The sequence below is a fragment of the Amblyomma mixtum genome, chromosome 1 (genome assembly GCF_055824585.1).
Source record: "Amblyomma mixtum isolate Tamu chromosome 1, ASM5582458v1, whole genome shotgun sequence".
Classification (NCBI taxonomy): Eukaryota; Metazoa; Arthropoda; class Arachnida; order Ixodida; family Ixodidae; genus Amblyomma; species Amblyomma mixtum.
The window spans coordinates 308189590-308217554 of record NC_143012.1 but is presented as its reverse complement, the minus strand read 5'-3'; the positions used below and the strand labels follow the sequence as shown (position 1 = coordinate 308217554).

At 49.5% G+C, this 27965-nt stretch overlaps 2 protein-coding genes across 3 annotated transcripts in view; one reads left to right on the top strand and one right to left on the bottom strand.

Annotated features, from left to right (window-relative positions):
* The window catches only part of LOC149372362 (fat-like cadherin-related tumor suppressor homolog), an 86257-nt gene extending 85518 nt beyond the window's left edge, over positions 1-739 (bottom strand). For both annotated transcript variants that reach the window (XM_089566824.1, XM_089566823.1), the window contains exon 1: positions 500-739. The gene's annotated coding sequence lies outside the window, so the exon portion shown is untranslated. The remainder of the gene's footprint in view (positions 1-499) is intronic.
* A 16055-nt stretch (positions 740-16794) lies between these two features.
* Positions 16795-19681, top strand: LOC149372361 (uncharacterized). The gene is made up of 6 exons (XM_089586149.1): positions 16795-17225; positions 17321-17414; positions 17486-17664; positions 17966-18019; positions 18103-18220; positions 19080-19681. The coding sequence occupies exons 1-5, from the start codon at positions 17154-17156 to the stop codon at positions 18193-18195; spliced, it is 492 nt and encodes a 163-aa protein (XP_089442275.1). The 5' UTR covers positions 16795-17153; the 3' UTR covers positions 18196-18220; positions 19080-19681.
* Positions 19682-27965: the final 8284 nt, after the last annotated feature.

Here is a 27965-nt window from a genome sequence, read left to right as displayed (position 1 = left end):
ATGATCGAAGCCGCGACTAAAAATTAAATAAACGAGAGCACAAGGAATGAAGATATTGGCGAACACATCGGGCCATCATAGCCAGGCAGACACGCACACATGACGCATGTCATATAAACACAGCAGCACGTTGACCCACTAATCGGGAGGTGAGCAGCCTGTCAGCCTCCACGGCCTCAGATCAAGAGGCACTCTGCCGCAAACTTGAATCGTTAGCGGATGACAAATTATTGTTTGCAAACGTTCTTCTGAGCGGCTTTTCGGTGTCGAAAAAGAAGCACGGCGAGACCGGCAAGCACTTCTATCGCGGAACACGCGTGCGGCAAAGCTGTACAGCGCGCGCGGGGCTGTTCAAAACGGGGAAGGCTTCGAGGAGCGGGCCAAGGGATGCCAAGACCGAGAGGTAAGCGCTGCCGTTTGAGAGGATGGCGTTTAAGCGCCAGGTGGCATGTTTCAAGATAAGGTCCTGGCGCCAGTAATAAGGAGCGCAATGGCCCACCTGTGTGCCTCTTTCGCTGGCGCCGGGCGCGGTCACAAAGCGGCACCAGTGGCGGCGGCCGCTGACCTCCCTGATGCTGTCCCGATGTTGCCGCTGCTGTCCGCTGCATCCTCCCTAGATTTCCCTAGCCATGCGTATCATTTGAAGGGACGCAAGCTATGCGAGCAGTGCACCGCCTTCGTGGTCACGTGGCCACCTAGGGACTGCCGCGCCTGGCGTAGTCCAGCCCGCTCACCTCGTAGTGGGCGCAGTAGGACGGTTGTGGGCACGTATGGGCAAGTCTCGTTCATGATAATCTGCGGGCGCAACGGAAACAACGGTATTAATACAGTTGCTAGCACACTGTTTCTACCACATAGGCGGCCGACCAGACGCACCACAATGCCAGCATTAACTCTGGCCAAGCGTGCAGGTCAGCACCTCCAAGGCTCAAAAGAAAACATTCGACAGAAGTCTGTCTGGTTGGGAAATTTAATGTTAGGAGAAGGTAAGTGACGCCAACCAAGTAAAATACAGGAAAAACACGACGTTTCGGGACCGGCTCGGCCCCTTCTTCACGGTGTGACTACGGGCGAGCGCAGCTTGGCTTTTTAAGCCCCTGTGTGGAGGACCTGCGGGTCAATGGCCGCAGCCCATGGACGTAGGATGAGGGGAGAGTCCCCAGGGAACGATTAACATTCTCTCGTGTTTGCTGTATGTGCCACGACTCGAGTAGAAGCCTCCTGCGTGGGTTAGCTTCCGTTTCCAATACAATGGTGCTGTCGAAGTCAATTGGGTGGTCACACCCTTCACAGTGTTCGGCCACGGCGCTGCGTTGACGATTCATGTGACGGACGTCCGCTTTGTGTTGGTTCATCCTTTCCGCGAAGTTCTTCGTTTCCCCTATGTACGACGCCGGGCAGACGGAACACGGAATTTTGTACACGACGCCCTGGGCCTTTTCTCTGGGCTGCCGGTTTTTTGGGCGGGGGAGAAGGCGACCGATAGTGCTGGTCGGTTTGTGCGTTGTCAGCACCCCTTCTTTTCCGAGAATGCGACCGAGCGTCTCGCTCACGCCTCTCACGTAGGGGATGCAAACACGTTTCCGCTTCTGGCATGCGTCTGAGGAAATAATAGACCGGATTTTGTTTTGCCTTTCTTGTTTCCTGATAATGCGCCGGATGAATGAGCTTGGGTAGCTGTTCTTTTGGAGGTCAGAAATGACTCGGTTCTTCTCCTTCCTTTTATCTTCACTTGAGGAACATATGGAGTCGGCTCTCTTCAGTAATGACGTCACGACAGATGCTTTGTGCGGGATGGGATGGTTCGAATCGAAATGTAGGTACCGTCCTGTGTGGGTTGGCTTCCTGTGCACCGAGGACTGCAGGCCTTTGTCGTGCCTTGTAAGTAGGACATCCAGAAAAGGCAGGCTGCCCTGCTGTTCATGTTCAACAGTAAATTGTATGGCCGGTTCAACTGAATTTAGATGACTCTGGAGGTTTTCTATCTCTGAGGTTTTCACCACACAAAAGCAGTCGTCTACATAACGGAGGAATAACTTTGGCTTGGGATTAAAGGAGGAGAGGGCCCGGCTTTCGACGTCTTCCATGGTTAGGTTAGCCACTGTGACTGAAATTGATGCCCCCATAGCAGTTCCGGTTGTTTGCTTGAAAAATTCTCCGTTGTAGGTGAAAAAGGTACTGCGCAGACAGAGGTCGAGAAGGCGACATACCTCATCGACGTTGAGTGGAGTTCTCTCGTGCAGCGTTTGGTCGTTTTCGAGTGCGCGGCGAGCAACGGACACAGCAAGGGGAACCGGTACGCAGGTAAATAGCGACACCACGTCAAACGAGACTAGGCCTTCGTCTTCCTCCACGGTAAGGTTCGAGACAAGTTGGACGAAATGCCGCGAATTCTGTACATGCGTGGGTGTTCTGCCGGCGAGCGGCGCCAGTACCTTGTGCAGGTAGTCAGAGAGACGTCGGAGAGGAGACAGGGTGAAGTCTACAATTGGCCGAAGGGGGACGCCAGGTTTGTGAATTTTAGGTAGCCCGTAAAAACCTGGAGCTGAGCCGTTTCTGGAGATGAGGCGGAGGTAAAGCCATTTGAAATCAGGATGCCGCTTGAACATCTCTGCCAGGGTTTTGTTGAGTGTTGTCTGAGTGTTTGAAGTCGGATCCTTGCGAACCTTCTCATACGCCCCACTGCTCAAAAGGGCTGACGCCTTCTCCTCGTAGTCGCGTCGGTCCATCACCACTGTAGAGTTGCCCTTGTCTGCCGGGAGTATGACGATGTCGGTGTCGTCCCTGAGACCGCGTAGGGCTTTTCGTTCCAGTTGAGACAGATTGCTCGGAAATTTGGGGGGTACCTTGGCGATGACACCAATCGCTTTCAGGCGGACCTCTTCCCTGACGTGCGGCTCCAGGTGCTGGATCGCATCTTCAACAGCCGCGACTAGTTTTGGGAGGGCGGGACCAGATGATATGTTGAATCCATGTCCTTTTGCGAGAACAGAGGATTCGGGCGGTGTTAAGCGACGGGAGGAGAGGTTCTTTACAAAGCCAGAGTTATGGGGGTCAGGCTGTTTCTTCTGCCGCTGCTGTAGGGCAAACAACTTCTTGTTTTGACACTCACGATGTTTGTTGGCTGCAGTGGAGGCCGCTTCCGTGGCAAAGGCGTCCACCCGCGGGAAGAGCTCAGGCATCCTGTGTTCTAGTTGGCGGCGCGCGAAGAACCGGTCCAGCTCCTTTTTGCGGAGAACGGAATGGCACTCGTGTATCCGCGCACTTAATAACTGTTGCTCCGTTTTGGACACCAGCCGTAGGCCTTCTGCGGTGGTTACAGGGCGCTTTAGGCGAAGGCTCACGGGTATCACATCCTTTTCCTTGCAGGTCTTGTTGAAGTTTAGATGTGTCCGGAAGACAGCAATACTCTTGGTGATGTTGACGTATCGCTTCACTAGCTGCATGGTCTCGATGCCGAAGTCTTGGCGTATAGACTCAAAAGAAAACATTCGACAGAAGTCTGTCTGGTTGGGAAATTTAATGTTAGGAGAAGGTAAGTGACGCCAACCAAGTAAAATACAGGAAAAACACGACGTTTCGGGACCGGCTCGGCCCCTTCTTCACGGTGTGACTACGGGCGAGCGCAGCTTGGCTTTTTAAGCCCCTGTGTGGAGGACCTGCGGGTCAATGGCCGCAGCCCATGGACGTAGGACGAGGGGAGAGTCCCCAGGGAACGATTAACATTCTCTCGTGTTTGCTGTATGTGCCACGACTCGAGTAGAAGCCTCCTGCGTGGGTTAGCTTCCGTTTCCAATACAATGGTGCTGTCGAAGTCAATTGGGTGGTCACACCCTTCACAGTGTTCGGCCACGGCGCTGCGTTGACGATTCATGTGACGGACGTCCGCTTTGTGTTGGTTCATCCTTTCCGCGAAGTTCTTCGTTTCCCCTATGTACGACGCCGGGCAGACGGAACACGGAATTTTGTACACGACGCCCTGGGCCTTTTCTCTGGGCTGCCGGTTTTTTGGGCGGGGGAGAAGGCGACCGATAGTGCTGGTCGGTTTGTGCGTTGTCAGCACCCCTTCTTTTCCGAGAATGCGACCGAGCGTCTCGCTCACGCCTCTACGTGAGAGGCGTGAGCGAGACGCTCGGTCGCATTCTCGGAAAAGAAGGGGTGCTGACAACGCACAAACCGACCAGCACTATCGGTCGCCTTCTCCCCCGCCCAAAAAACCGGCAGCCCAGAGAAAAGGCCCAGGGCGTCGTGTACAAAATTCCGTGTTCCGTCTGCCCGGCGTCGTACATAGGGGAAACGAAGAACTTCGCGGAAAGGATGAACCAACACAAAGCGGACGTCCGTCACATGAATCGTCAACGCAGCGCCGTGGCCGAACACTGTGAAGGGTGTGACCACCCAATTGACTTCGACAGCACCATTGTATTGGAAACGGAAGCTAACCCACGCAGGAGGCTTCTACTCGAGTCGTGGCACATACAGCAAACACGAGAGAATGTTAATCGTTCCCTGGGGACTCTCCCCTCATCCTACGTCCATGGGCTGCGGCCATTGACCCGCAGGTCCTCCACACAGGGGCTTAAAAAGCCAAGCTGCGCTCGCCCGTAGTCACACCGTGAAGAAGGGGCCGAGCCGGTCCCGAAACGTCGTGTTTTTCCTGTATTTTACTTGGTTGGCGTCACTTACCTTCTCCTAACATTAAATTTCCCAACCAGACAGACTTCTGTCGAATGTTTTCTTTTGAGTCTATACGCCAAGACTTCGGCATCGAGACCATGCAGCTAGTGAAGCGATACGTCAACATCACCAAGAGTATTGCTGTCTTCCGGACACATCTAAACTTCAACAAGACCTGCAAGGAAAAGGATGTGATACCCGTGAGCCTTCGCCTAAAGCGCCCTGTAACCACCGCAGAAGGCCTACGGCTGGTGTCCAAAACGGAGCAACAGTTATTAAGTGCGCGGATACACGAGTGCCATTCCGTTCTCCGCAAAAAGGAGCTGGACCGGTTCTTCGCGCGCCGCCAACTAGAACACAGGATGCCTGAGCTCTTCCCGCGGGTGGACGCCTTTGCCACGGAAGCGGCCTCCACTGCAGCCAACAAACATCGTGAGTGTCAAAACAAGAAGTTGTTTGCCCTACAGCAGCGGCAGAAGAAACAGCCTGACCCCCATAACTCTGGCTTTGTAAAGAACCTCTCCTCCCGTCGCTTAACACCGCCCGAATCCTCTGTTCTCGCAAAAGGACATGGATTCAACATATCATCTGGTCCCGCCCTCCCAAAACTAGTCGCGGCTGTTGAAGATGCGATCCAGCACCTGGAGCCGCACGTCAGGGAAGAGGTCCGCCTGAAAGCGATTGGTGTCATCGCCAAGGTACCCCCCAAATTTCCGAGCAATCTGTCTCAACTGGAACGAAAAGCCCTACGCGGTCTCAGGGACGACACCGACATCGTCATACTCCCGGCAGACAAGGGCAACTCTACAGTGGTGATGGACCGACGCGACTACGAGGAGAAGGCGTCAGCCCTTTTGAGCAGTGGGGCGTATGAGAAGGTTCGCAAGGATCCGACTTCAAACACTCAGACAACACTCAACAAAACCCTGGCAGAGATGTTCAAGCGGCATCCTGATTTCAAATGGCTTTACCTCCGCCTCATCTCCAGAAACGGCTCAGCTCCAGGTTTTTACGGGCTACCTAAAATTCACAAACCTGGCGTCCCCCTTCGGCCAATTGTAGACTTCACCCTGTCTCCTCTCCGACGTCTCTCTGACTACCTGCACAAGGTACTGGCGCCGCTCGCCGGCAGAACACCCACGCATGTACAGAATTCGCGGCATTTCGTCCAACTTGTCTCGAACCTTACCGTGGAGGAAGACGAAGGCCTAGTCTCGTTTGACGTGGTGTCGCTATTTACCTGCGTACCGGTTCCCCTTGCTGTGTCCGTTGCTCGCCGCGCACTCGAAAACGACCAAACGCTGCACGAGAGAACTCCACTCAACGTCGATGAGGTATGTCGCCTTCTCGACCTCTGTCTGCGCAGTACCTTTTTCACCTACAACGGAGAATTTTTCAAGCAAACAACCGGAACTGCTATGGGGGCATCAATTTCAGTCACAGTGGCTAACCTAACCATGGAAGACGTCGAAAGCCGGGCCCTCTCCTCCTTTAATCCCAAGCCAAAGTTATTCCTCCGTTATGTAGACGACTGCTTTTGTGTGGTGAAAACCTCAGAGATAGAAAACCTCCAGAGTCATCTAAATTCAGTTGAACCGGCCATACAATTTACTGTTGAACATGAACAGCAGGGCAGCCTGCCTTTTCTGGATGTCCTACTTACAAGGCACGACAAAGGCCTGCAGTCCTCGGTGCACAGGAAGCCAACCCACACAGGACGGTACCTACATTTCGATTCGAACCATCCCATCCCGCACAAAGCATCTGTCGTGACGTCATTACTGAAGAGAGCCGACTCCATATGTTCCTCAAGTGAAGATAAAAGGAAGGAGAAGAACCGAGTCATTTCTGACCTCCAAAAGAACAGCTACCCAAGCTCATTCATCCGGCGCATTATCAGGAAACAAGAAAGGCAAAACAAAATCCGGTCTATTATTTCCTCAGACGCATGCCAGAAGCGGAAACGTGTTTGCATCCCCTACGTGAGAGGCGTGAGCGAGACGCTCGGTCGCATTCTCGGAAAAGAAGGGGTGCTGACAACGCACAAACCGACCAGCACTATCGGTCGCCTTCTCCCCCGCCCAAAAAACCGGCAGCCCAGAGAAAAGGCCCAGGGCGTCGTGTACAAAATTCCGTGTTCCGTCTGCCCGGCGTCGTACATAGGGGAAACGAAGAACTTCGCGGAAAGGATGAACCAACACAAAGCGGACGTCCGTCACATGAATCGTCAACGCAGCGCCGTGGCCGAACACTGTGAAGGGTGTGACCACCCAATTGACTTCGACAGCACCATTGTATTGGAAACGGAAGCTAACCCACGCAGGAGGCTTCTACTCGAGTCGTGGCACATACAGCAAACACGAGAGAATGTTAATCGTTCCCTGGGGACTCTCCCCTCATCCTACGTCCATGGGCTGCGGCCATTGACCCGCAGGTCCTCCACACAGGGGCTTAAAAAGCCAAGCTGCGCTCGCCCGTAGTCACACCGTGAAGAAGGGGCCGAGCCGGTCCCGAAACGTCGTGTTTTTCCTGTATTTTACTTGGTTGGCGTCACTTACCTTCTCCTAACCTCCAAGGCTGACTGACCGGTTTTTACTGTGTCTGAGAATAAAGGGGGAGCAGAGGTAAGCGCGTCCTAAAGGATGCATTATCTGCAAAAAATAAAAGCGATGAGCGCACGAAGCCTGCTCTTGGGCTGGCAGATTTGAGCTGAAAGTTTATCTGCACACTTACTGCACCTGAAATTCATTAAGTTTTTTCTTTAAATTCATCGTAACAGCGTATGTCGTTCGTCCATGGGCGGGACGTGTACACCTCGTTTCGCCGAAGCTGTTGCCTTCGTCTCGTTTATATACTGCTTTTAACTGGAATGTAACGAGAATTTTTTCTTGCACATAATAGAAATGACGCATTTCTCTTATGAGTAAAAAAAAAAATGTGTCACCCCTCGCGTCATTATCGATCGAATCACTTTTCCCGATCCGCGCTGGCAAAAGGGCCCGCTACATCATGGTCGCGCGCGAATTCTGGTGACCCTGCCAGGCTAACCAACGGAGTAGCCGGCGCTGCTGCCAGGTATCAACTAGCATCTCCTTTTATATTCATATCAATAAAAAAAAAAGTGTCAGTACGGGCATGATTGGCTGGTCTAACTGTACCAAAATACAAAAAAAAAATAATTCAAAACCGTTTTTGTCTCTTCGTAACGCTTTGTTAGCAGAGTGAGTTTCTCTGGCGAGCGCGTGTCGTAGGCAGCTGGGTCGAGTACGTGACTCCGTCTAGTTTTCCATGGATGGAAGTGACCTAAATACCAGAAATGTTTACACGTCAGCAGCTCACAATCTGCAAGGGGCAAATAATGGTTCAACACGCTTGGCTTTTGGCGCTACAACCCAGTTGGCATTTAGCATTAGAGCGATGTTACTAAATTGTTGCGTAAGTTGCAGATGCGTTACATTGCATTGGAACGCTATACTATGTTAATGACAAATGGGAAAGTAACATTAACAAATAATAAAATTATATTTTCGTGGCAAACATTAATATATCTTTCAAATTAAACTTTATGCTCAGTTCGAAATGTTTTTAATGCTCCAATCATAACCATAAACCAACATTACAAATTCTAATCTTGTTATAATGTTCAACCCGTAGCCATAAAACAATCGATATGTTGCAAGCATTGTGTCTCGGAACTTTTCCCACTGTTTGTGCAGGAAAGACGTTTTTCAACTAGCAAAAATTTTCATTTCGATAACTCATATGGTGCTTCGGATAGATTGCATGTACAGCCTCAAAGTTTCATTACAAAACTTTGCATGTTACCGATCCACCACCATCACTTAGGCCATGATACCCGTGCCACACGGACAGACTTAATGCCATTAAGTGCTTACTGCCTTAAGTTTTATTGGCATTCGTGCGGTGCCACACGCATAAATTTAATGGCATTAGCCTTACTGCCATTCGCGACCTACTGAGTTCGCCACAACTCATTCGCCCGTGCAACGTGTACTCTAGTTCCCATTCCACACGCAGAAAAGCATGCAGCTTTGTTAGTAACAACTTCCTAACCAGTAGGAAATGGTTAATTCTTAACTTTCAGTCAGATGAGGCATCTATACCGCATTTTCGATGCGAAGAGCGCCATTTTAACCAGCCTTATTGACAGGTACTCTCGACTTATGTGCTGACATGAGAGTTTATGCCTACTTTTTCGACTTGTAAAGCAGGAACAGCCATATATTCTGGAAAATCGTTTTTACATGACATTTGAACAACATTCCCGATATATTGTGCTCACTAAGAATGTTTATATTCAGATGAAACTTTTAACTACTTTGCAAGCGTTATCGCCATCGTCACTTCCGATAATGGCATTAAATGTGGACGTGTAGCACCAACTCCGGAAATAATGGCATTAACAAACTTAAGGCCTTAAGCATTTACTGCCATTTCTTGTGCGCGTGTGGCACGTACGTTGCTCATTGCTCCCAGCAAAAATGTTGATTGAAGCTGCGGCAGATCAGAGTTGGCGGATCGGGCCAGCAGGGTAACGTTACCATTTCAGCGAAAGTTGCATATGTGTTTAAATGTTTGACTGAGGTTAACGGTCTTTCTAACTTTTTTGGATACGTTTCGGAAACATCAGAAACAAAATGAAATTAAGAGCAATGTATTAACATTTGCCCGAAATTTCGGAGCTGCCTTCTTGGCTAATACGTGGTAGTATATGATTAAACAAAGCGTCATAATATCGCCCAAACAAAAAATCAAGTAAAGAAAATGTATACAGTGCGTGCAAAGAGGTAAGCCGAGCAAATGTAACTATAGAGCCTTGTTCGGTATCATGAGCACGTGTCGTCCGAGAATTTCAAAGACCATCCACACCGCTGGGCACAGTGGTTATGGCGTGTTCGGCTGTTGAGTTCGGGCTGCGAGCGAACGACATATCTACGCAGCCAGCTACGACCCAAGCCGCCCGCCATGGCACACGCATGCGGACACATCAAACCTTGCTAGCATTCAAAGAAGCCACCCTGTATATCTTCCTTTAATTTACGTCAAAGGGCGAATTCGCGCAATAAAATAAAATCCAAGAAAGCGAGATGGAATCCCGGCCGCAGCGCCCACATTTCGTTGGAGGCGAAATGCAAACACGCCCGTGTGCTGTGCAGCTGCGATGTTTGTGCACATTAGAGAACACTGGGCAATTCAAATTAATCTGAAACCAACCATCACGGCGTCTTCCATAGCCCCTGTGAAGCTTCAGGTCATTAGCCAGAGAGAGAACGTAAAATTTAATGAGAGGAAATGTGGAGAGGTCGGACGGTGGTAACGTGACTCTGGCCTGCAACTCTAGACGGTGGAAACGGGAAGCAACGGGAAAGATATAGAGTGCGAATGGAGGGCGATGACGCATAATAGAATGAATTGCATTGGGTGACCCTGACAATAAACATGTCCAAGCATACCTTGGCTGTACTCGTCTCACGTAGACCCGTCGAGTAGCTCACGCAGTCCATGTCTTCCATACACACCGACGCATATAATTACACATAAAAACGAATTACAGTCACTGATCAGGTGAAACAATGAAGACGTCTCGAAACCCGTGGGGGTTCCTTGATCACACTGAGGCGGACAATACGAGTAGGTGGCAGGGTGAAGTTTGGGAATTAATCACTGGGTGTAGATTAGTGGCATGTTCTGCGTGTTGTTCATCGTCCCGGTCGTCAATTGGATGAAGGATGATTCATGGAGAAGCCGCGTTGTCAGATTTCGTTATCTGGCTAAAAAATAAATCTGACGTCTTGACTTGTGCGCGTGTTCAGCAAGCACACTTGATACGATATCTCCATATCTGAAGCCACGCTCCTTGAGTCGAACCGTGAACTTACCCGTCTCGCCGATATAAACCTGGCTGCAGCCGCCGCAAGGAATCCGGTAGACAACACAAGGGAAGCTGATATCTGGAAGGCGGTCCTCGACGTTGACAAGCTAGTTCCTCAGCATGCAGGTCGGCACGTGCTCCATGTGCGCGTCGTACTTCACAAACACGCCGTACAAAACTTCGTTTATCCCGCGAGCATGTGGATACCTGCGCTGGCAGACAAATTGTTGATATTGCGCTGGAGGGATAAGCGAAATTTTGCCCCGCGTGTTTGCGAAGTATGACTTGCGCACTGGGCTCGTGCCGACCTGCAAGCTGCGGAACATGCTTGTCAACGTCGATGACCGCCTTCCAGATATCAACTTCCCCTGTGTTGTCTACCGGAACCCTTGCGGCGACTGTAGCCAAGTTTATATCGTCGAGACGGGGCAAGTTCGCAAGGCGACTCAAGGACCACCAACGTGACCTCAGAAATGGAGATATCGCATCAAGTGGGCTTGCTGAGCACGTGCACAAGTCAGGATATCACATTTACTGGGACAAAGCAGCAGTTTTAGCCAAAGAAAGAGATCTGACAACGCGGCTTCCTCTTCAATCATTCATGAACCAATCGACGACCGGGACAATGAGCAACACGGCAGGAAGCATGCCACTGATCTACACCCAGTGATTACTTCACAAACTTCACATGACACCTACTCGTGTTTTTTGTCTGCCTCATTGAGATCAAAGAACTCGTGCAGGAACTCGTCCGAGGCGTCCTGTATTACTCCGCTAACCGATCACAACAGTAAACGAAACCAGCTTTTTAATGTTTAAGGTATCAATATTCTAGAACTTAAAATTTTTTTTCTTGTGATTAGCTTCTGATTTAGGTAATAAGTAAAGTCCTAACAACAGACTATTTTTTTGTCGCGGAGGAATTCTGTCTATGCATATATACAGAATTATGTATATAGGGCCCTTCGTTTTGGGGCTTTATTTTTTCCGGAATTCGGGGGGTAAAAATGGGGTGATATTTTCTGACTTCAAATTCAGGTACAAATCGGGTTATTCAGCAATAGGTTCCACAATTCGGGTTTTATCGGGTTTTATTTTGTAGCAGAAGACAAGTTGCTATCATCGCTCTCCTTCGTGCGGATCATAAAATTTACTATTTTTGTATATTGTTTCGTAAACAACTTGGTTAATTATATTGAGTTTTACGGTGCAAAACCAACTATCATGCGCCACAATTAGGAAACTGCAGGTTGCACTGCAAACCTTTAGAAAATATATACATCTCTTTTTTTTCTCATTTATTGTGGTCATTTCGCCGCGCATAATATCAGCTACTGCGCAGCACTTCTGTGTCCGCAGAGCACTTGTCTGCCTTCGTTCAGACACTGCGATAACATTCTTTCAACGTCAATGCGATCATTTTAGACGCAGAAGACGTATCTGTACACAAACGCTTTTGCTCCTCGTTTCCAAAATTTGTTCGCGCCTCAAATTAAGCACCGCCCTAAACAGGAAGCTTTAAAAGAAGTTTAAAATGATCGCTTGACTTAAAACTCCCTAATAGATGTCCGCACACAGGAGATGTCCGCTACTTTTCTTGCGATGTCCTCAGCTTTGTCCGCACGGAAACGAAGTTTACTGGGAGGTTTATTTTCGGGTAGAAATCGGGTTTAACCCGATTCTTAAGAAATTTGCTCACGGTTTAACCGGAAACGAAGAGCCGTATGCATATACCACATACCACCGAAGGACCAGGGTTCGATCCCGACTGCGGCGACCACGTTTCGATAGAGGCGAAACGCAAAGGGCGCCCTTGAGCTGTTCAATGTCAGAGCACGTTAAGGATCCCGAGAACAAGATTGGTTTTCAGGTAATGAAAGGCGCAGTAACTGTCTCACTATCTCTGTGCACAGACGAACAGCGCCGTAAGGGAAGGGAGGAAGGTGGGAGTAAAATAAGAAAGGGAGAAAGAGGTGCCGTAGTGGAGGGCTCCGGAATAATTGCGACCACTTGGGGAGCTTTAACGTGCACTGGCATCTCACAGCACACAGACGCCTTTAAATCAGCAATGAAATAAAACCAGCTAGCCCAACAGCAAGTTCTCTTAAAACATATTGGTTATCACTATCGCCGATGTCTCAGGCGCAAACCAGTGACTAATCATTTTTACTTGCGAGCGGCCTTAAGAATTTGACTGCGGCTGTGTCTTCCAACGGCAGGGACACGTTTAAGTGTATAGACAGAGCGTCCAGTATAGCGCCAGTGCTGAAGAGTAAGAGCGCTTCCATCACCTCCCGGCGACGGCTCAAAATGAACTCGAAACATCCTCTATCTGGGCTAGTCCAGCAGTCGGTGATGGTTCCTTTTTTTTTCTTTTTGCCAAAGAGTTATACGTTGCGATAGAAAACTGAAACCCACTTAATGCAGGCTGTCTGTGCGGCTTAATCGTGCCTCTGTCGTCAGGCGCGCTGCGAAAATGGCTAGCTGCACTCAGGCTTGAGCGATTGGAGCCATGCAAGAGGCACATTTCTCGAAAACAAAATAGAGCTAGGAAGCGCGAGCAGCGCGATATAAATTAGTTTCCTACATCCTCCCCCTCGTCTGCTGTGATGCTCCTTATGAGCGAATGTAGGATTGCGTAATACATAAATAAACAGGGGCAAAAAGATTACGGCCTAATTACCCACAGCCGGAAGTAGAGTTCAGCACGAAACGGTCCGACAGCCCCGCGGGAAGTGGCATCCATTGCGCTCGTCCATTGCGTGCTCTTTGTCATCATCGTCGTTTTCTCTTGCTGCGAAGTTCGGGCATTTTATTCCTCCTCCTCCGCTCGCATCAGATGTGCGGGTGCAGGACTCCAGCTGCGTGGATCTGATAGGCTCATGTGTGGTTCACTCGGTGTGTACAGAGCGCCGGTCTTTGCATAGAATAATGACGCACAAGAATTTATAATATAATTTATAGCGGTAGCCGGATATGGAAGAGAGGGAACTTTTATTTATCCAAAAGAAAATTTGCTGGAGACGGGTGGTCGGTGCTTCAAGTTCATGGCTCCGTTGTCGACAGCTGACTTGCGGAGTAGCTGGATGATCTAAGCTTGCTGGTCCAGGTTGTCGATGGTCAGTATCGCCTCGCACTGCTCGTGTCTCGGGTATGACACTATTAACGCTTCGTCTGGTTTGTCCTTGCATTCCCAAGGAGTATGGTAGTGCGTGGGGACTGCTCAGCACAAAGGACAGTAACCTGCATATTGTGTGGGACTAATTTTGTTTAAAGTGGGAAGATTAGGAAATGGGTTAGTTTATATTTTCCTCCAGTAGACGGAGTCCGCGAGGAAGACAGTTGTTTGCATAGTGTAGAGAAACATCATCTTTCTAGCTTAAGGCGTTCTAGCCTATCACCTAATGGTCCTAGGAGGGGGTGTAGTAAGGATGGGCATCCGCCCTGTTTGTGAGTGTTCGGTCTAGATCATTCGCTGCCTCGTTTCCGTCTAGGCCTTGTTGTACAGGTACCCATGCTATCTGTGTGAGCAGCGGAGTATACTTATTAGTGTACTCGCCCTTCCTTGAGGATCTTCAGCAGGGTAGTCCCTGCAGGCTGCTTGGGAGTCCGTCACTACGTATGTCTTGAGTCCCGTTGGGTACGCGGCTATGGCCAGTGACTGCGCTTCCGCAGGATCCTTGGCATAGATCGAAGCACCTGATTATTGACCTCTGCTGGTTGTCGACCGCAGCCATCGTGAACTTGCTGGCTCGGCATAGGTCCCGATGTCTACGTAGACCATTTCCAGGTGTTTAGATAGATCTTTTTTTTTTTTTTTTGGGGGGGGGGGGGGGGGGACTCCGGACTCTGGCTTTCCTTCTACCCTTCTGCCACTCGTGGTCCATGTGTATGTATTTCTTTATTGCGGGTGTCGGGATTTGGGACTTGCTCTCACTAGCACTTAGTGCCTGCCATAGCCCCAGCCTCGACAGGGTTTCCCTGCCCGCCCGCGTTGTTGATAGACTGTTTTTGACTCCCCTGAACCGCCTCCCTCAGGTCATCGAAGGTGTTGTGTACCCCGAATTCCCAGAGACGCTCCGTTGATGTGGTTGGTGGGAGGTTTAGGGCCGTTTTATAGGCTTCCCTTATGATGGCGTCAGTGGCCCTCCTATCAACGACTCTAATCTGCTGATAAGAGCTCTCCTGCTTGCGACTAGGGCTTGGACAATACGGAGTGTGCTGGACTGTATACGGAGTGGGCGGAGTTATGGCCACTCGCTGGAGGACTAAAGCTGGTTTTTCGTGGCAAGCAGAATACACTTTGTCGGTTAACAGCAAGGAAAATAAAGGAATGGAAAAGCGAACGTCGGCACTCGTCCGTCTCCTATTTCGCACTTCATCAGTACGCTCAGGAATTTCGATCAGTAAGGCATGCGTTAACCTCGCCGTCCGCTTCGCTTGTCTGCTTTAGCTGCCCAGTTCGGGAAAGGGGAACGGTGATTGTCTGATAAGTTTGTTGTGACATCATCAGTGTGGAAGGGAGGACGGCCGCTGCTGAAGTCAAACGCGCAGTAAGAAAGCGAGATGAGAGTGTACGGCCCATGAGAACCAAGAGGAGGGTTCTGGAGAGTGAGGATAGGGAGAGGAAAGTCCCGGTCCGAGCGGGTTTAGAGTGTTCCAATACGCTCATGATCTTTCGTTATTCAGGCGTCGTTTTACGACGCGAAGCCACGCAATCTTGGATGCGTTGTAAAGCTGGCCCGTCGCCTCGTGACGGTGCGTGACGTGAACCCCCCCACGGACTTGGTGTACGAAGCTCGCCAATGAATTAGGTATGCGCTGCTTGCGCCCACCGAGGCGCTTCAGCGGCATACTAAGCGGAGTGCTTTCTCTGCGGCGGTGTTGCGGCAGAAGTGAAGGGGGGTCAAGTGACCTTGCGGCAGACCTCTGGCATGCGGTGCGTCCAGTCACCATGTGTATTGCCACAAAAGAGAAACGTGAGAATTGATCTGGAATGCGATGCATGTTATCTCCTGTCTTTTGTTTATTGGTATATTTTCACGAACTGCGGGCCCTCGGCTGGTGCCTTTCGGGGGCAGTTACAAAATATGTCGAAAAATTTGGCTTTGAACAGTGAACAAACTTGGACAGCACATTTGGGTAAAGCGTGATAAGATGGTGAGATGTAATAGACGAAGGAGGACAAAAGAACACATGATACAAGGCGGTGTTACTTCCCAATCTTACATGCATACCATCATCATCATCATCAGCCTGACTACGCCCACTGCAGGGCAAAGGCCTCTCCCATGTGCGGTTAATTTAGCGCGTCACTCGGTGAATTTTGTGACATAAAGATGGGAACAGTGAGCATACTTAGAACTATTAATACGGCTCTTGCAATTAAATAATGTTTTATGGTTGTTAGTTTGTGATAAGCGTACTTAAAGGGATCGTCGAAGTATAGTGACTGCGGGATAACTGATAATGGGATAATATATGACGCCCGAAATGGTCTGTGCTCAAGACGAGGTATACGAGTTTCTGTTTGGACGCAGTTCTCTTGCTAGCGTGGAGTCGTCAGAAGTAGTCACTATATGCTGCACTACACCTGAGAGTCTAAGAGGCACCGGCCTTGGCGACAAGGAACATAAACCGGATTTCGTTTGACAGAAGTAAAACCGAAATGGCGAAACTGAGGTAGGACACACACTGACACTAATATCCAGTTGATGTTTCACAAACCATCACTATAGTCGCGGACATCGGGCTTGCAATCAAACTCTTCATTTACTTCGCTTGACAGATCTGTCTTGATGCCATTCAAATCAAATATGCAGCTTTCACGTGATGCAGAGGCAAGTCGTAACAGAAGTACATAACGAGACACCTCTCGCTGTTCTTTTGATCATAATTTATCAACTGGTGCAAAGAAACGTGCAAGAGTACGTAAGATGTAAAAGACACACGTTAGCAGCAAGAGAACACGGAAATGAGAGAGGGACTTTCGTTGCACGAAAGCGACAGTCGGTGCCCACAGCGAAGTAGCCCACCGGTTTTAAGGGCAATAAAAAAAGAAAACAAAAACAGCCTGGTATATTGACACGCGGTAGCAGCAGTGCACTGAAGTAACGCGGAGGACCATCAGAAGTTCACTGTCGAAGAACGGCGAGTCTCAGTCGTGTCGGCGTGACTATGGGCGGCAAAGGGCTCTCGGAAATGCTCCGAGTAACAACGCGCCTTCCACGCGGCCTCTATATAATAAAGCTCCCACAGCCACCGGTATACCACGACCACCACCGCACGCGCGTAAAACTCGCTCTAGCGCGGCGTAGAAAGTCCCGTTACAGCGGTGCGGAGAGGGCGCAGGTCTTGCCTCGGGCGCCGCTGCGGCCAAGCGACGGCACTACATACACCGGCGGAGGGCACGTAACGAAGAGGGCGGTTGTGCGCCACTTGCGGGCGAGCCAGCGGCGGCGGCCGGGTTGCTCGTGGCTGCTGCTCGGCATGCGTGGCCTCCGCCGCCGATCGAGGGCTGCGAGGGTGAGCGAGTGGCCCCCACTAGACGGGCGCCCCCACTAGGACCGGTTCCAGTGCGGCCATGGCACGCGCGCCGCGCTGCCGCTGCTGCACCGTCGACGGCGTGGTCGCCTTCATCGGAATCGTCAGCGCGGTAAGACATACCCCATACGCCACCCAGGACACCGCGGCCGCCCTGTGTGTGTCCGACGAGAGCCGCGCCTCACATGTGTGTGTCCATCCACGCAGCTCATCCACGTGCTCGAGTTCTTCGCCTTCTGGTACCTGCTGGCCGCCTTCTTCATTCTCACCGGGGACGCGCACAAGCCCGACGACCACTTCTGTAAGCGCCTCGGGCGTTGCTTCTACTGGACGGCCGTGGGCGTCACGACGTGTCCGCTGTCTCTGATGCAGGGGGCCTGCTGTACCCGGCGCTCCTAGTGCTGCACTCGGTGCTGCAGGCCGCCCTGTCCCTGCTGCTGGCAGCCGGCGCACTCAAGAGACGCAAGGCGTACATCCTGCCCTGGATCGTCACCAGCATCATCGAGTGCGCGCTGCTCTTCAAGTGCAGCATCTTCCTGGGCCTGCAGTCGGTACATACACACACCTGGCAACGTCTCACAAAAGCCGCGCTTGCCATGCTGCGCGGGACTGGAGCTTCGCAGCGGCTTGAGCATGATGAGCACATCCGCTTGGAGAGCTGCCGTCGCCGCCGCTTTCATACCGCTCGCTTGTCGACAAGTCCAGCAACGAAAGCTGCCTCTGCTTCTGCTGCCTTCGCTGTGCGCGAGCTTACGCCGCTTGCAGCTTGTGCCGCTGATGCAGTGCGCTTTGCTGGACAGTGTTGTGGGCGCGCATTGGACGACGTGAGTTCTTGAGCCGCGGCTGGTGCAGGTGCCGTCCAGTGCGTGGATCACCGCGACCACGGTGGCCTTCTCCAGCGTGCAGGTTGGTATAGGTGGGCGATCGGTCGCCGCCTCGGGCGACGTCGTGTGTTGCGCTCATCGGGCGGTGGCCTCTTCTTCGCGCAGCTCTTCTACGTGTCGTGCGTGGTGCTCTACTTCCGGAGGCTTAAGAAGATGGAGCGCGAGATCCAGCCGCCCGAGGTTTACAAGTGCCCCTGACCGGGCCACCGCCGACGACGCTCAGGTACGCGACTCGCGTGCGCCCGATTTCCCCACCAAGTGTGCGCCCGTTACGCGGGAGCGGAAGATCGTGTGAACCATCTCACATGGGGGGAGTCGCAGGGCTCTTTTACTCGAATGCGCCTGGGGAGCGGCGAGGCAGTCGGGGACTGTTCTTTTTTATTTTGCGCCGAAGTATACGGGACATAATGAAAACTATGTCGCGCATACAGGGTCGGCAACATTTCTGTGGGCGTGCTTTGAGTGTGGAAAGGGTATCGAGGCTGACCGAACTTCGTTAGGGCCTCGTTTAAAGTACTTTATCACTTCCTACTTGGCTGCGGTACGCTCCGATACCGATGGACAATTGAAACTGTTTGGCCCCATACTGAGGCTTCCAATGGAGCGCCAACGCCGACCAGGAACAGTGCCAGGAAATCTGTAGTGGGGTGTCCGCGGAATACGGTGGGGGGAGTGGTGGTGGTAAAAACTTTATTGGATGCACTGGGGTGAACGTTAGCGGAGAGTGGAAAGTTCCACCGCTCCCTTTCCTGGGTGGTAGTCCTTATCATGGGACACCATTGGCGGTAGCCACTGCCCGCGCTCTTTGAACCAGAGTCCGGGGGAGGGGGGGGGGCTAGAAATAAGTTTTGGACGGGCGTGACGCATCTGTGGCTTTGGTAAGTCCCGTAAATTTTCGGGGGCGCCTACACTGACGCCGACTGCTTAATAAGCTCCGAATTCCTTAACATTTCTTATAGCTACAGAATGTCGCGTTATTTTAACTTTTCAATTTCTTTTTCTTTCTGCACACAAATTACTCGTGCTAAAAATGTCATTGTCCCGCCCTTGATGGAAAGCGTGCGCTATCACTTGGCGCGCAGATCGGGTAGAAGTCATATACATCCATGCCTGCGAGCCCAGAAGCCACCACCATCGGCAACTGCATGGACGACGCAAGGACATAACGCGACATGCCAGACCAGGAGATGGAGTACCAAGACGTCAGCCCTGGCAACTTGCTGCGAAGGCTGCAAGCCCGTCACGAGTCGGTCCAACGTCATCCCGTCTTCCGAGCCCTGTGCGATCGAGAGAGAACACCGATGGCCAGATAGCAGTTCCCCATGGCCACTCACATGCCATAGCGAGGCGCGTTGTCATAGCCAGGAATCTCCATGCTGCTGTACATTGCAACTGCAGTTCATCCTAATGTGCGTACACATTTTGTCATAAACTTCATGTACATTCTACTCATCCGCCCTCGACAGTCAGTCCCCGCAGAAGTTGGGACTTCGCCGTATCACGCGTAAAACAGAGTGGTTCGCGTTGCCTGCATACTGGTCGCGTAAATTTGGCATTGCCTGCATCTTTTGTTGTTGTCATAGTTGAGTTCATTGTTCTCGTTTCTAATGCGAAAACCTAGCGCGCGTGCTGGGAAATTTTTGCTATACAGAAATTCTACTGAACTTTGAACCAGTGCCATAAGACAAACATTCACTGAATAAACGAATTTCAACAAGTTGAGCAAGCATACTTTCTCCGTTTTCGAGTTCATTGCCGGCATTTCATCCAAACTCCGTAGCTGGTCTTATTCCGTGCCGGTGGGCGTCGTGAGCGCTGCTCAAGTCCATTAGAATTCTCAAGGTCCGGCGCCAACCTTTCAGGGCCAAATTCGCATGCTCTGGCTGAATAATTTATGGCGCGCCGACTACGGGAAGCGCCAAGATGACCGCGTATCGATGGTATAAAGTAGTTTTCAGTGACGACTACTACACTGAGCGTATGGCCTAGGGAGGCTTCATTTCGTCACAAAAAAAGCACTGATTGATTAATTGGTTGGTCAGCTTACTGGCGAAGTGTTCATTTATCGATGTGCTTCATTATAACACTTTTTATATTCGTTTATTTACTGAGATTGAGCGTTTCCGATTATTTGTAACGACACTCTAAAGCTCTGTCAACCCTTGTTCCGCTTTCACATACAATATGAACCATCAATAGAGTGAACTGCTAGTGAATGATGAGCTTACAGCACATACTGCACTATCACCTCCATTGCACCGAGAGTTAATTTAGGAAACGAGAGGGTCTATATTTTGCCTCTAGTGAACGCGTTTGCTTTGCCGGCTTGGAGCGCACGTAGGCGTCCTCGACCTTTGCACGATTGGACTTCGCACGTCCGGTACGGCGCCCAGCAGTAAGAGAGGCTCAGCCCTATCAAACGGTCTAAAAATAAGACCGGTCCTTTATAAGTATAAGTGCCCATAACGGTGTTCGTATAAAACTAATTCGAATTCTGTCTGTGCAGTGCATACCTGAGTGCTCAAAGGCGACATGAGTAAGCACGTTGTGAACTATCGATAAAATAAATAAGTAAAACGGTTGCTTAAATAGCAAATACGAAACAGCGAAGAAAAAGGATTGGCAGCTTTTTGTATACTGCTTTTTGTCACCTCCTGTTTTCAGACTTCTTTCACACCCATCGCTTAGTAGCCTCACCAGTGACACTTGATCGCCATCCTACATCGGGTTGCGTCAGAATGTTAAGTCACTGAAATGCAGAACTCACTCCGGGGGCACCAGCTTTGCTCGGTGAACTTTGATGTGGGGAGCATTTCATGCGAAATAACCCCCCGGCGACGAACCAATACGGCAGCCCTATATTCCTTATGTACAAATGCTATGCAAGCCAGAAGATCACAGACACAGTGTAAAGTTAACATGTTAATAGGCAACAGTTTTGTCGTCCGTCGGCAAGATGTTAGTAAGACGTTTTCTAGATGTGCTCAGTCTTTGAAGATGCCGACTTTCTAGATGTTACCAAAGCTGATTTCTTCCAGGCATTTGTTCTCATGAAAACAACCGAAAACGCACAGAAATGTGCACTCACTAAATCCGTGATTTGGAAGGCGATGCACCTAACTGCGCAGAGATGAATACAATTAAAAAGAGAAAACAAAAAAAAAACACAATCGCGCGTTTTATCCGCATCCCTCGAAACCTTGTAAGAGCGTCAAATCCTCGTCCTTCGCAGAGTGAGCCCTGCTTGGAAAAAGCGCTGGAAACAGGTCCGCTTAAAACCTCGCGCAGTTTCTTTTCTTCTCCGCGTGACAGAACCAGGCCGCTCTAAAGGAAACCGCGCCTGGCGTATATGATCGGAAAGGGAGCCCAATTCTCCGCAAATCAGTAACCCTGAACACGGCGGCGTGTTACGTACGTGACTGCGCGACACAACAAAAGGCTCTCGGCGGCACCTTACCCCGCCGACGCGCTTGAATTGCCGCTACGCATAAATAAGTTCCCCCGAACTCTGTGGGAGCTATTTCACGGAGGTGGGGAGGAGGGAGGGGAAAGGGACAAACCTGTTAGCCGCTGCGAACTGTTCGGAAACAAATCTTAACGACTGCTGCGAGCGTGGGGAAGTGCTAGGGCGTGTTCAATAAGTTTTGCCTGCACGGCTGCAAGCGATGGAATTGAGAGAAGTTATATTCAAACGAAAGTTTGGAATGTCCCGCTTGTCAAGAGCTTGCGGTTTTTTATATATATATACAGTCCCTACCAGCCACAATGCAGTTCCATCATCGGTGCACAAGTCAGTGCATGCATTCGTAGAGGGATAAATGCAATGACACTCGCAGAGGAAAGAAATTCACCTTCCGAGGTCAGCTATAAAACCACGAATTCATTCGCCGAGAATGAAAAAAAAAAGCACAAAATTTTGTGCTTTGGTCTTTCACACAGAATTCCTTCAAAAGGGTTCTGGTAACTCGCCAGAAGACGGAAGACAATTCAGCACTTTTATTACAACCGCCGCCAGAAGTTTCTGGAGCGCTACGTGAACGAAAAGTTTCACTTCTGCGCAATTTTTGCACACAGCCTAGTATATGTGTATAAGCGTAAATTCTATAACACCAATTAATCTCAAGCAGTGTCCTCAGGACTGAAATGAATTAAATTTCGCCACCAAAATCGCTTTCCACAAACTTACGACGGCGGGCGCACAATCTTGTACGTGATAAATCGAATGCTGAAAGACAACTTAAAGCGACAGAAAAAAAAAAAAGGTCAGTACATCCTTCCATTCATATTGCTGCGTAGAAACATCTTTTCAGGCCAACCTCTCTGCCTTTCCTGTCAATAAACCCTCTCTCTATCTCTCTCTCTCTTGGCCGCTTTTAAAAGGGCGTCAAAACCTTCAAAGCTGGTTCGATAAATGCATAACTCTTTCTTATATATGTGCTCCATGTATGAGCCTTTACTTCGCACGCCTGATGATACGCAGCGAAAGCTTCAGTAAAAGTCGCATGCTCATCAGGTCAATGCTCTGAAGCGAATTTCATCATTCACGTCGTTGCAAATCGCCCGAGGTTGTCAAATTTCGGAACCAGAGCAATGGCGCAACTGAAGCACCGTTAGAACGGTCCGAGATCGCGACGTCTTGAATCGGTACAATGGCGCAACTGTTAAAGAACGACGGCCGTAAACTTTTCGTCCTGGACTTACTCAAGGCTTCGTCAGCCCCACTTGCTGTCTCCACGCGTTGAACAGCTTTACAAAACTCGACTCCCGTATACCCTGTCTCACATGTTTTGTGCAGTGTCTTACAAGCTAGCAGCACGGACGCATAACCACGCAGATGCCGAATTATAAAAGCTTCTATAGCTTGCAGGATAGATAATGATTGGCCAGGAAGTTGACCATTTGCATCGAACACGGCAGCCATTTGCAATCAGTTATTAGAGATGGTCGAAAGCTTAGGGGAATCCCCCAAGGTTGAGTATATTTGTAATAAGGAAGTAATTACTCTGACATTTAAGTACGATGTTTCTGTGGATGCTCTATAGCTTTCGTTTCAAGCCGTATGACTGAACTTGGGTGGATGTCAGAGAGTAATTGTTTCCTTATTACAGTTGTTAGAGAGTTTTATAAATGTCGAACGATAAATACGCTAACAGCAACTACGACCATACGACAAAATGTGGTCTGGCAAGAGCGGAAACAGTAGCAATGGCGAACCTTTACCGTATTGGTCGTACGGCTGCCCGGCTCTGCTAAAAAATCTTCATTGCCTGCTGCCAGACATCAGCGTTCGGCCCCTAATTGGCCCACGTCAGATCTATATACTCTCCACAGTGCTGCGTGGCTTTGCTAAGACGCGGTGGCCGTAAGCCGACCAGTGTGGCTTATGTGTTGCCTAATCTCAACCTCCGTGTAAGGCTTCCTTTCCAGTTAAGCGATGCGGTACGTAATCCGGCCTGATAAAGTCCCACGAGGATCGATCGACGCGCCCCCGTCAACAGCATCGGGGACAAAGAATTCACCCTAAAAAACCGGGCGACTGCGGGGAACCCGCAGCTTAGTCGACGCCCTCTCCCTCTCGCTCTGACCGAGCGGTTGGCGGAAGTATTCCACGAGTACCGGACTGATCTATTATTTTCTTACCTCGCTCGAAACTTGTTCTTTTTTTTCCGCTGTTTTTAGCTTCGTTTTTCGCGGGTAATTTCTTTTGTCTCGTTTCGCTACACACGCATTTTCTCCCACCGCACCGTCGCGTTCGCTCGCTTTGTCAGCATTTCGCTCGGTGAGTGCCTTCCGCTTCGCGTTCGCTTGATTGCGTCTCATGTTCCTTCATATTTAATATTTCCAGCTGATTTTTGATCGCTGGGCTCATATGACCGAAATCGTCGGGTTTTGCTTTGTTTTGTTTTCATGCCGTGCAAGAAGCGAGCTTTCAACTTAATTCCGCACGAGTTGTCCTGTCACTTTTTTTCTCGCTCTGTCTCTCTCATTGGGAACATGCTCGTTTCCCGTTTGATTGGTTTACGTCTGAGCTGCTACCGCATTTTCGCGCGTGCAACCCTCCCCTGCATACAACCAGCACCTATAATTTCTACAACCACGATAGAAAAAACAGATCTCCTGGTATGGCATGCGTACTTACCAGAAGTAGGTATCATTAGCATCATCATCATCATCAGCCTGACTACGCCCACTGCAGGGCAAAGGGCTCTCCCATGCCAGCTGCAGTCACCCTATCCCTGCAAATTTCTGGATCTCATCGTCCACCTAACATACTGTCGTCCCCTGCTACGCTTGGCTTCTCTTGGAATCCACTCCGTTACCTTTAAAGTCTAGCGGTTATCTTGCCGTCGCATTGGATGCCCTTGCCAAGCCCACATCTTCCTCTTGATTTCCACTAGGATGTCATTAACCCGCGTTTGTTCTCTCACCCACTCTGCCCGCTTGCGGTCTCTTAACGCTACACCTATAATTTTTCTTTCCATAGTTCGCTGCGTAGGCACTGAATTGCGCCAACAGTGATTATTTTGTTGTCTAGACAAATTTATTTCGAAATACTCGCTGCAAAGCTCATTTTGCTGCATTCAGTTTACTGTCACTGCTGCCTTCCGAGATTTCGCTGCCGCTGTCAAAGGTCTCATTAGCTTTCGGCTCATTAAGGCTGTTGCTAATTGCACACTTCTCGAAGATTTTGCGCACCATGCCGACTGGGATTGCCGTCCACGCATCTATGACCCGTTCGCAAAACCATGCGACGTCTGGCCTTCGGACGGGTCCAGTCGGTGTGAGGATGTGAAATCCTCCAGCCGTGCATTTAGAAAACATCCTTTGTTGGCCACTCATCGACTTGACAGCGTCGATAACGATGAGGATTGAGGACGTCACCTTCCAGTAATCCGCACGAAACCCTCTCCGCCACTTTTTGATCCAGTTTTTTTTTCTGTTGGTGTGGATTATGCGCGATAAAATTAAATATTACCAAAAGGAAAAAGAAAATGAAAATAGGCTCGGTATATGTCAGTTTTATTTCATTGTTATGATCCGCTGCGCTGACTGGATGATCCGGGCGGAATATAAGCAGATTATATGATTGATATCAATGATATGATTGAATCAACTGGGAAGAAATAGAATCAGAATGGAATCATTACGTTATCCTGGTCTCCGTCGTGGATTCTTACAACTCTACTTCTCAAAGAAGCTTCTGGCCTGTGCCCTTTGGTTCTTATATAAAGCCTGTTTAGAATGTCCACTAACTACAAAAGGTGACATATCGTTCGCGACAGTTAAACATATGACGGCGGATTCCCACACAGACCTCTTGCCCCTTGGCCCTACGTTCTGGTAAAAACGGTGGACAAACCGGAGTACAGAGACACACTAAAAGAAGCCTTCTGAAATAAAATTGGTGCACGTGCAGTCAAACGAAATGCAAACACGTGCAAAGAAACATGACATTTTCATCATCCTTCTGATATCCTGCGTCACTCCTTGCACCCACCCTGCAACTAACCACTATCACCAGATCTGAATAATGCTCTTTCTTTTATTTTCTTTCCTTCGTTATTTCTTTCTTTCTTTCTTTTCTACGTTTTTGTTTTCTGCTCTTGAAATTTTATTCCGACTTCTAATTATTACCCTTCTGGTTCAGTCTCACAGCTTTCTCACTTCTTCGTGCTTTTTTTTCCCCCATGAGAAACGAAAACGCCAGCTGAACTGAAAGTTACATGTGTGCCCTTGAGGTCAGGTCGGGGAGAGGCGAAAAGCAAGCTGTGAACGCGCTGTTGAGTTAACGACGCTTAGATTTACGGCCAAAGCTTCCTCTAAGTGTACAGGGAAGGCATCCAATTTTTGTCGCGAGAGTAACTTGTATTAGTTACTCGCGAGAGCTTGTATTAGTTATAGTCAATGCGCGTTAGTTTGGCTAACATGTTTCTCCGTTACCGCCCCTGGCTGCTCCACTGCATTGCCGCTTATAATAATATTTGTGTGCGCCGGATGAGTTTGGGGGAGAAGCCTTGCTTTCTGTAAGGAATGGCTGGCTCCCCAAGGACGACGGTCGGGAGGCGGCCACTTCTGACGACGTGGAGAGACCATCGAGCACTTCGTCTGCCACTACTTTGCTTTGACATCCGAGAAGTGCCCCTCCGGGCAATATTAGGCCGATTGGTTCGGACTCTCGATCGATCGCGAAAGTCAGGACCCTGAGATCGTGGCTCCATCTTGCATCGGCCCAGAAAGCCACGTGGGACCTCTGCTCGGATATTGAAGACTACAGGCTTGAGTGGCAGCGCGCGTGCGCACGCAGACACACGCACGCACACAATGGGTCAGGGGGAACTTGATGAAAGGCCAACCATCGAGGATGCGAGACATATATATATATATATATATATATATATATATATATATATATATATATATATATATATATATATATATATATATATATATATATATATATATGCACCCACTCCCAGGTTTATCTAAATGTGCATGAATTTTCCTACGCTGTCCTCTCACACCCACCTATTTTTCACTGTCTTAATCCTGTACCTCCTCCACTTTTGTACACTTGCCAGGCGGGCAAGTATGGGCGTGCTTTAAAACCCCTGTCGATTCTTTTTCACCCTCCCTTAAAGCCGCCAGAAATCAGCAAAAAGTAATAAAATAAAACAATTCATTAAGAAATGAAAGGAAAAGAAAAAGGTTTACGAATCGCGCTACCGTGCCAGATCTCCGCGTGTCGCGAACGAGATACGGTCTGTCGCGTATACTTAATATGTCTGACCTTCATTGCGGCGCTTTAGATCGCGACTGCGCTCAGCGCGGTGCGAATTTTCGCTGTTGCCTGCGCTTGTGTTTGTGTTTGTATGCATGCGACTTGGCTTTAACGATGTGATATACACAAGGCGTAACGCGAGTTAAGTGTTCAAGAACAGTTCCTGTTGTTGAATGAAAGTGGGGCAGTATTGCTGACGGGAATAACAGTATTTCTACTTCATGATAAGTGGAACTTCGTTATAACGAAACGTTTTGTAACGAAATAATTGATATAACGAAGAAATGAAGATTTCCCTTGAAAGCTCCGTCAACACAGGCTATAACGAAACTACGGCTACAAAGAAGTGATCGCCGGGCTTCTTCAACTTCTTTATAACGAGGTTCAACTGTAGTACAGTAAATTTATGAAAATTAATTATGGTTTATGGTTTATGGGGGTTTAATGTCCCAAAGCGACTCGGGCTATGAGGGACGCCATAGTGGAGGGCTCCGGAAATTTCGACCACCTGGGGTTCTTTAACGTGCACTGACAGTACGCGGGCCTCTAGAATTTCGCCTCCATCGAAATTCGACCGCCGCGGCCGGGATCGAACCTGCGTCTTTCGAGTCAGGACGCGAGCACCATAACCACTGAGCCACCGTGGCGGCATTGAAAATTAACCAACCTTGCTGCAGCTACACATTGGCCTGCGTTTCAATTAACAAGTTCTGAAAGCAATGACAGAACATAAACGGCGCAATTTTCTGAAAATTTTTCTGCGTGCATTCAGAATAGAGCGCTTTTTTTTACGTTCCCAATGAAGCGCGCTAAACAACGGACACAAGTTTTATTGCGTGCCCATTGTGTAATATAGCCGAACATCGTCGAGCATCTCGAGTGGCACAAAATGTAAAATTAAGGACTGCATTATCTGCTTACCAACGGCTCCTATACTAGGGAGCACTTCTTCTCACTGAAGTGCAGACAGCTTTGTTCGATGGCAGACAGAGGTGAAGCGGAGCCAACACAAAGGTAGGTGGACGACAGAAAAACAAAAGTACGCTATCAGGTCTTTGCATAATCCCTATGATGCCATTTGTTGATTTTGAGTGCGCCGGCATTAAGGTTTTCAATCTCAGAAAAACCCGTCGTCTGTTTGCGTGAAGCCAGCTACTACGTGCGCATGTGTGTATATATATATATATAT